This window comes from Pundamilia nyererei, unplaced genomic scaffold (assembly GCF_000239375.1).
Source record: "Pundamilia nyererei isolate P.nyererei 1_Seehausen unplaced genomic scaffold, PunNye1.0 scaffold00031, whole genome shotgun sequence".
Taxonomy (NCBI): Eukaryota; Metazoa; Chordata; class Actinopteri; order Cichliformes; family Cichlidae; genus Pundamilia; species Pundamilia nyererei.
The window spans coordinates 3226512-3236570 of NW_005187432.1; the positions used below are offsets into that span (position 1 = coordinate 3226512).

General features: G+C 37.0%; 1 protein-coding gene across 1 annotated transcript in view; it reads right to left on the reverse strand.

The window, feature by feature from the left end:
* LOC102192005 (guanine nucleotide exchange factor VAV3-like) overlaps positions 1-10059 on the reverse strand; it is a 49725-nt gene that overhangs the window by 28230 nt on the left and 11436 nt on the right. Inside the window, exons 3-13 of the mRNA XM_013909772.1 lie at positions 9935-9993; positions 9262-9327; positions 8613-8730; positions 7553-7645; positions 7120-7188; positions 6927-7030; positions 6443-6542; positions 6059-6154; positions 1975-2043; positions 1425-1511; positions 97-198 (exon numbers count right to left, since the gene is read on the reverse strand). Of these exons, the coding sequence (XP_013765226.1) occupies positions 97-198; positions 1425-1511; positions 1975-2043; positions 6059-6154; positions 6443-6542; positions 6927-7030; positions 7120-7188; positions 7553-7645; positions 8613-8730; positions 9262-9327; positions 9935-9993 (963 nt within the window). The remainder of the gene's footprint in view (positions 1-96; positions 199-1424; positions 1512-1974; positions 2044-6058; positions 6155-6442; positions 6543-6926; positions 7031-7119; positions 7189-7552; positions 7646-8612; positions 8731-9261; positions 9328-9934; positions 9994-10059) is intronic.

Below are 10059 nucleotides of genomic sequence, written 5' to 3' on the forward strand. Positions count from 1 at the left end.
ATTTTTCTGAAAATTTGAAAACCATTTCATTAAAATTAATTTAACATGCATGTGTTTCCTGTCTGCAATCCTAATTTTCCTTCCCAAACAATGAACTTGGAGGTACAACAACCTGTCCTGTTTCTTCTTGTCAACACTGGAGACTATGCGCACCTCTCCATCTCCCTTTGGCCGGCCGTAGGTGACTAGCGGCGTGTTCTGCAAACAAAACACGAAGAAGGTAAAAACACTAGACTATACACTTTGGAGATCAAGCAACTCTTAAAATGTCAAGGTTCATCTTTCTCAAGGCTTGAAAAACATACAAGGATCATATCTGATTAATTCAACATTTTGATGCAGAACTGGGACCTACCAACTGGAATCCAAGCGAAAGTTGAATTTAAAGAGTTAAAAAGAAGAGAAAAATAAATGAAGATAGTTTGAGAAAGCAAAAGGTTTTAATCACACCTAACAGCTACTTCAGGAATGCAATATATATTCATAAAAGTACCTAAAAGTATACTAATATGAATCAAATCCCCATAAAATATTAACTTCTGCAAATAAATTTTCACATAATATTCACAATAAGACATCAGGTAGGTTTTTGGACATTCAATTGATTAGATCAGTTGATTCCTGCCACCTGATTCACTGATTAAAGTTGATTCATGTGCAATCAGGTCAAGACAAGGATGAGGGTCTTTGTAATCTGACAAGCTCTCTTGTCTCTGCTGCTGGGTTTCATGACTCTCTGTAACCTCCCTGTTTTTTCTTTGACCAGCTTCTCTCAACTACTGAAACCTTCAGAAATGTAAAAACATAATTTACATTTTAATGTCAGCGGTAATGCTGAACAATAATATAAATATATTTCAGTGGATGCAGCTAAATTGCATTAATTATCCATAATTATGCAGATTACTTTTAAATCATTCTTATCTAAAATGTTTTATTATCCCATCAGACATTTATTATGATTCTGTTTTTAATCACAGTTGAAAAATCTACAAAAAAAAAGAAAAGTTCTTCACATCTCGCACCTAAGAAGAATGACTGAAATATTTAGTAAGCTATTACCCAATACATTTTCTGTGGATAGTCATCACTGCAGCTCTAAATGGTATTAGCTTTCTCTAAATCTCTGATATGGTTTAAGGCGGGATTTTTAAGACCTCAAAGATACATAAAATACACTTTTTACCTCTATTATTAGCCGTATATAGTGGCATCTTTTATCATTGTGCATGTTTGAGCTGAATTCTGTTTCGTGGTGGATTCCCTTAGACTACATTAAATTTAGACAAAGACTGGACTTTTTAACCACTTGCGAAAACTGAATGTCTTCTAAAAGAAAAAACATGTTGCAGTGATATTTTACACTCTTATGTGGTCAATCCTAACAGCTGCTGCTAATTGTTGAAAAAAAATCTTTATTTTACCAGGTTTTCAATAGACCTCTGGTACTGGTCGATCTCCCTTAGAGTCTCATTATCTCTCTTCACCTCGTTGACGTACTGAGCCAGGTCCTGACAATACAGACCCACACAGACACAAAAACACACATATTATGCTTTGTAAGTTCAGTCTGAAGGAATTTAAACATGTAAAACAAATCGTGTTGTAAAGATAGTATCATGTCTTTTGTGCTACATTTTGGGGAAATCGCCCATTTAAAATATGTGCATGTTTCAGTGCTGAGAATTAGATGGGGAGACAAAGTGAATGACAATATTCTCCACACCTTTACTTTAAATGGATAAATGCGTGTTTGTATTGTAGTTTCTTTTTCTTGTTTGTTTCTTCAGTCAGAAAAGCCATCATGTCATGTTGTGTGTGTCTGTGTTTGAGTTTGCTTCCTATTTTTATTTAATAGGTATTGATAGTTGAATGGCACAGACCATTTGGAATAATCTGCTGAATCAGCCTGCTTTTGCTAACAGTCTAAAATCACTATGATTACGTACCATTTACCATAAGCACTGCACTTACTTTCATGGCATCAAGAGCGATCTTCAGGTTGCTCTTGTCAGCAGCATCCTGAGTGTGTTTGACTAGCTCCTGTTAGAGAGGAAAAGAAAATAAGTGGCAGACTACATCCACTAACAGAACTACAATTGCATAGGCAAGCACATTTAGCATCACTACATGGATTGATTTTATATTAAGGATCACTTTTAAATTGTATGAAAGACAAGATTCATCCTATACCAAATGGGTCCCTTCATATTCAGAGGACAGCTGTTAAAACATCAGGATAGCATCAGGTAATTAGATAATTATACTCTGAAATCAAAATTAAATGAATGAAGAAAGAAAGGGAGGGTTTCTTTCTTCTGCTTTGTTTAATTTTCAAAGTATATGAAAAAAAAGCTTCTCGGCAAAGGCTGGTGATGGGATTTATCAAAGTATAAATATCATTTGAAGCAAATGAAGTAAGTTTAATTCTCGTCCATGATCTTTCAGAATGAACAATTAGAAATACAATACTGTGCAAATGTCTTGAGTCGTTCCTCATTACTTTATATTTTACATGGAAAGTGGGATAGTGCAGTGATTCGCTGAAATGTGCAAATATTCATGGAAAGTATACAAAGCAAAACAGTTCTAATGAACATGAAATTTTATATTTGGTAAGATCAACTTTATTTTTCAACACAGCCTAAAATCTTGTGGGCAAGCTTCGGCTGCTGCTGCCTTTTGTTCCATTGTATATGAAGTTGAGTCCACACTGCTTCACTAATGTTGAGGTTTGGGCTCTGAGGAAGCCTATAACTGACAATGTTTGTGTGTTTTCGAATCCAGGTATGCTTTTACTGCATTGGTAGTGTGTTTGGGATCATTTTTATGCTGTTGCAGTTGGCAATCAGATGCTTTTCAAATGGTATTGCGTAGGAGAGCAAATTCTGATGGTACTTTTCTCTGTTTATACTTTCATCAGTTTGACAAGACCCCAACACCATCCATCGCATTTGCCTCCACCAAGTTTTAAAGATGCCTGTAAACACTCACTGTTGCTGTCCCAGCGTCCTCTGTAGTGGAGATTTGAACCAAAATTTCCAATTTTGGATTCGTGACTCAATAAGACCTGCTGCCACTTACTGTCAGTCCAGTTTCAGTATGGCGCATAATTGATCTCAGTTTTTTTGTGCGGTTTCACATCCTCAAAAATCCTTCCGTGACAGACACTCTTCCACCGAGACCATTTTTGATGAGGCTTCAGTGAGCAGTAGATGGATGAACTGAAGAGTCAGCGGCATCTCTCAGGTGTCGTGTCAGGTCTTTGTTGACTGTCAGATACTTTTCAACGACTGAAAATACTTTTTATGCCTAAACCTTGGCATTTTGGGGAAATTCGGGAAGAAATTATGTGGTCTAAGGCGTTTGGAAAGAAAAGCGTCTAGACTTCCAAGAAGCTTCTTCAGTTCTAAGGTCAAATTTTGGAGAGTCCCAGACTTAAGCCCTGTGGGAGTGTTCCCCCAAGAGGGACAATGGACCCCTAGTGATCCTCTAACCTAATCACACGAACCAAGGTGTGAAAACAGGTGTAGGTCACAATCAGCCAAGGTTTCGGGTGAACTCATTGTGAAACCTAGCCCCATGCTATCATGTGATTTCCTGAGGTCAGAAGGCCCAGGATGTGAGTGGGTGTTAAGGTGTCTGGGACCCTACAGAGACAAGAAATCGCGTGCTTCTGCAACAAGATGCAAGTAACAAAGTGCCTAAATACACTGTTTAAAATAGGTTCTTTGCTAAGTTGCCTGTTATGTGTAGACACAACATTGACTCATCTGATGAGTTGGCCAAGAAAAATAAATAAATACATTTTTAAAATGGTCAGGTACAAGGACTGGATGCAAAATGAGTGAAAAAGCAGCCAATGTCCAAAGATAAATGAGGAAGGAAAATATAAAGACTTGAGGAGTGGCTCAAGACTTTTGCACACTATATAAATATCAGTAATGTAAAGATAAAGATAATTAATTCCATAATATATTCATAAAATCCATTATATAGGTAAATTTGAAAGTGTACATCCATCCATCCATTCATTCGCTTCCACTTGTCCTCTTTCAGTGTCGCGGGGGAGGGGGAGCCTATCCCAGCTGTCTTAGGGCGAGAGGCAGGGTACACCCTGGACAGGTCACAAGTCTGTCACAGGTCGCAAGTCTAGCACATAGACACAGACAACTCTTCGCACTCACTCATAAAACAGTTTTAAATTTTAAAGTTCTTCTGTTCTTCAAGCTTGAAGTATAAAGATGAATACACGCATGGTTTTTCTCTTCCTAGATGCAATAAACAAAACTCATATGAATACACGGCACTGCTGACATTCAAATACTATTGAATGTCAGCAGTTAAAGTGCAGGAAGAAAAAGGGATGTCACACACACACACACACACACACACACAGAAACATCTATTTCTTTAATCACATGGAAGTTACTGTTGTGAGCGCAACCTGCACAGGGGAATCAATCTGTTGATGAAACCTGTCCACAATCTCCCATGGAAGACGTTGGGTTCATTACCATCAAAACAACTGTTAAGCAATAAAGAAAACATGCAACAATTCTAGACCACAGTGAATTGTTTCCACAGCAAATAAGACTACGTACTTGAACAGAAAACGTGTTTGCTAGCATTGTGCTTCATTTTCTGCTGACATTTTATTTTTAATTCTAGACAGATGCTGCTAGTTAAAAATACATGCCGCCGATACTCTGTTTGCTGTGTGTGTTTGATGTTCGTGGCAGAAAAACTGCGTTAGCAAGATTTAATCATTATTACAGCATTATGTATATTATATGTGCTTAATATTAAAAGTGGTAGAATGACTTTCGGTGTGACTAGCTCTGTGGTAACGTTACACAATAAGAGATTAACTATTGTTCAAACTGGTGTGTCTGCGCCGTGTATGGCACAATGCTCTTTCCTAACTGTGCTGTAACCTCTTTCACTTAATTTCCACCTCACCACTTCTTTTCCCCTTTCATTCTTTTTTGTCCCTCCATCACACAGTTTCTCCTCAGGGGTGTCTGAGAACTCCCAGGATCAACACCATTCACCATGGAGGGCTTTACCTTCCACAACAATTTTTTTTAAAAGCTCTCTAGGCAAAGCCCTCATCTATCCTGCCAGCTGTAGTCTGACCTCTGATTCATACTGAGCTGGGGAGATGGTGTCATACAGTAAATCAGTATGCAGTGAAATCTGTGGGAATCTAACAAGCTTGAAGTCTGAAATCCAGTATGTGAATGAATACTTTATGTACAACCGTCCTACAAAATGTGTAACAAATCTACATAAATTCTGAGAATGATTTAAAACAATCTTGGTTCAGTTAATTTTGGAGGAAAAAGGAGAATATATCAAAATGCACTAACATAATGAACTAAATAATAACCTAGACTTTTTTTGAGTGTGGATCTTCTGGGATATCAAAGGGAGAGAACAATGAATCAAATTTGTGGAGGATGTCGCCCTCAAGTGGTCACTGACATGCTACAAGGTAGTTGGAGCAACTAAAATAAAGTTGACAAAAGCCCTTTTCACTCTGAAGTGATTAAAACTTGCACCAAATGTAAAAAATATTTTTAGTATTAAATAAACATCAAACTTTTTATGGATTTTTCTAGGGCACACATAGAAAAACCAAACAACATCTGGAAATTCTGGATGTTCCTTCCTCCCATAGCAACAAGTAACCGTGCAAGCACCCCAGCAAGAAGCTGGGTTGCAACTGACAACTATTTTTATGACCAGTTGATGAATGCTTTAGTATTTAAAATATTTGCAAATGATGATAAAATTGGAACAACCCTATTTTTTTCAATTTGACATTTTTGCTTTCTTTTCTGGGATCAATCAACTAATCTTTCGCTACACATAAACATAAATTATTCCACTGAAATTACTCAGTATAAATGTAGATGTATATAAAGTGATAAGTGAGTCATAGATATTAAAATAATACCAAATACTTGTTAACCCAAAGAAAAAGTAACAAAGCCACAAAGACTTTTCTGTCACATGTTATTTTTATGCTACTGCGTGAGTCAAACATCTCTACCTGCAAAAGGAGATGATACTTTAGGACTCTCTGCATTGGGACAACCAGCAGGTCCCTCAGTGTAAACTTCCCATTGTTGGCCCTTTTGGAGCACTCCTGGAACAAAAATGTAGTAACTGAACAGTACGACCTAGAATGCATCAAATACATTCACTTTAAGTGTCCTGTTGATGTAACTCTGACTGGCAGTAAGAATGACAACATATATATTTTAAATTCTAGTATCATTGTTGTTAAAGCTGAAGCAAAGGAAGCGCATAATGCATTATCTAAAGACGTGTAAGTGTAGTGAAAACAGTATACACTAGAGGTCACTAAAAGCTTGATCTGTATATCGGTGGTCATTGCATGTTATAGACAGGCCCGCTTCTTCTAATGTCTCACCTCCAGCTTCAGACGGACATCCTCCTTCTCTTTGCAAATGAGGTCTAAAACGGCAATGGCAATTTCCACTCGACTGCAGTATATTCCATAAATGAGCAATCTATAAAAATTCAATGGAAATGAGGTCATGATGAGTGGTGACTAGCAGGAAGGGACATTGGGTGTGCACGGAGGGCCACACATGTTGTTAAGGATCATTTCTCAAACAGCTGTATATACATATATATATTTAGTTCTAATCTGAACCTTCCTGAAACACACCTGTACAAAGTTTAAGGACTTAAAATGTGTGGGCTTAAAGAATGATTTTTACACAACACTGACAGCTTTAATATAAATTTTGCAGATAGCAATCAATGAAAATTAAATTACTACAAAAATCAGCACTTCTGTAGTTGCATATTTCCACAAGCGAAAGTTCAACTCAAATAACTGAGACTTTTCTTTTTTGTTACATGCAACATGTTCATAATTCCTCACATACCTCTCTTTGTAGCTGATAAAAATCTGGTAGAGATTTAAGGCATTTTTGTTTAAGATGGAATCCTGCACTTCAGCCATCAGGCTCTTGTGAAGTCTAACCAAGTCCTGCATCAGAGAAAGAAGTCATCAGTATCTGAACAGAAAAGTGTATCTTTCAATTGTGTGTGGCAAGAGTGAGAACTAGCGTGACTTACTGGAATGTTTACAAAAACTTTGTCTATTTCAGAAGTAGAGAAGAATTTCTTCAGTGGGTTCAGGAAATACTGGAGACAGAAGCATTGAAAACCTAAATGAAACTGAATTCAGCTCCTCTTCTTAGGCCATTTTACTTATTTACTGTACAGCTGGAAACTACAAACAGCGTGAAAGTGAATTTGTAAATAATTTATAACTCATACTGAAACCATTTACACACGTCACATAGGATGTTTGACAGCAAACAAATTAGGGAATTGGCAACTGGGGATTTCCCCAAAATTCCCCATAAAAACCCCAATATTGTGCTCCGTGTGTTGTATAAAATTATAACAATTACAGCATTTACTGTCACTGAGATTAGATTTAGCATTATGATGCAGTAAATCCATCATTTGTTAGTTCAAAAGAGGAAAAACAAGAGTTCAGTACCTTCTCAATTGACTCGAGGGTTTCCGTGTATTTCTCCTCTGTCTGTTTAATCTCTGTAAGGCAGCAGCTTCGGATATCAACCTCTGCTTGCTTCTAGAAAGACAGATATCTTAGAAACTGTTGCTTGAATGTTTAAAAGAAAAGAAAATCGTTTTGTTATTTCTATCTGCAGACAGGAAAGCAATGTTTTAACAGCCACAAAACAGAGAGTAAGGTGCAGCAGGTGGCAAGTGAATAGATGAAGAGAACAGAATTAGGCCCCTTCAAACCAAAATTTACTAAAATACTTTTAAAACTATCAAGAAATCGGAAGAATCTGCCTTTGATATGCTTTAAATTTTAGGATTAATTAGGAGGATTTTTCAATTTGCAAGTATAACCCATATAAAATGTTTCAATAGTTAGATTTATTCTATTCTTTATTCTAAGTAGTAGGATTTAAATAACAGACTAGTAAGGTATCTCACCTTATTTTATAATGTAATTTAGTCATTCATGTGTGTGTACATGTTTAGACATCTTTGTGAGGACAGAAAATTGTCATGCTTCTTTACCTGTGGGGCCCCACAGTCACTTATGGGGACAAAATGCCCATCCTCACGAGTTCGAAATGTGGTTTCAGTGTCAGGGTTACAATTAGGTTGTGGTTAGTACTTATGGTTAGCAGGTGAGTACTTTTTTTCACAGGACTTACAATCCCATGAAATTTTTCTACGTGACTCTATAGAGATTAGGGGCTGCAGAGGGGCGTAAGACTACTATAACATATATGTCTCTTAACTCATTATATATTAGTATATGACTGGAACATTTTTTTACACTGTGGAAGTGGAAGTTATTTAAATTATGAGTCTTGCTCAGTAAAGATGTTGCAATGCTGAGTTTTAGAGGATTATCCTGCACCGGGTAAGAAGCTGCACTAAACTTTTAGTAATTAGGATTTTGTGGATTTTGTTTCCAACAACGCCCACCAACTATTCGACATGTGAGTTAAAGGTATTCAGTGTTTTGTGTGGTGTTTGAGAGGTGTGTGTGTGTGAGCGCTGACTAATTGTGGTACCAGTGGGGGAAGCTGCTCCGTTCTCATGAGGTCTTCATAGATCTCGCCACCAGCATAATCGTCTTCTAGGCCATAGACCGCTGCATACAAGTCATCTTCGTCCTCAGGAACATTCTCACTATGACATACACAAAAAAATAAATAAACACCACTGAAATCTGCTGATTATCAGTTAATTTTTGCATTCACAAGAGATGCAAGAAGTAACCTTTGTTACACCGGTTGAGTAACTCAGCATTAAATAACAATCACTGCATTTAACATTCAGGAATTATGTATTTCCAAAAGGAATGATTCACAGAAATGAAAATTTTGGAGATTATTAAAAGCCTTATTTGCTACGAGCGTAATGCAAAAATTGCTCTATACACCTGTGATTACTCTTCTCTGTCGATCAATCACATTGTCAGCAGCACCCATCCAGATCCCTGATGTGGGTGTGCAAGCACTCAGCAAAAACATGTAGAATTACTCATTCATTTCCTCTGACAGTAACATCGAAACGGAGCCAAGCCAGTTAACAAAACATGTGGGTGTCCAGACCCCAGGAGAGCATGGATGACGAGCAGAGCTGGTTCTGCTACTGAGTGAAATAATCACGTTCTATCAACACTAGTAATGGGCCCACAGAGAGAAGCTTCATACATACTCAATCATGTCTTCCAGATTGTTGTAAATGTCCTCGTTTTGTAGGCTCTCGTCCGTTGGAAATGGCCTGGAAGTGACAGTAAAGTAGTATAAGCTTCAGTATTTAACAGAATAAATGCTCCAGTCAGGGGGGAAAGCACTGCTGAGTAACTTAGGACAAGAAAATAACTTTTGATAAATCAGCATGTATTTAGATATCAAGAGCAGTCTAATAGAAAAAGATGGAAACTTATAAAACCAAGCGTACTTTGTTCAAAAGAGGAAGACTTGCAATTGTTTAAAATATATTTTACACTAAAAAATGATTAATGATCAGTTGTTAGAACTGCTGAACTGATCGTTGAGATCAACAGTATCTATTCTTAACTACTTTGCAGCCTGTGCTTCATTTCTGTTTTTGACATATTGATTTTGTATACTTACTCAACAATTATATCTTGTCTTTTAATTTAATACCACTGCTGTTTGCACAGTCAAGTATAAATAGAAACATTTTTAATCATTAGCTGTTAAAGATGGAAATTAGACATAGCTATAAATGTGCCTGCAGTGTGGGTAAGGTGAGAAGGAGGAGGAGATAAGATATAAGTGAAAGGAAAGTTCACATGGTTAGATGACCTTTTTTTCCTAGAAATAACACTTAGAAGCAATTTACTGAAAACTTGATAACTTACTTGAATCCTGCTTGCTGAGCAACTGTCGTGTGTGAAAGCTTGGACAGAGTGTCCATAACCTGGAGAAACAAAATGTGAAATTACATTTGTTGGTTTGGTATAGAGAGACAGAAAGAGAGGACTGA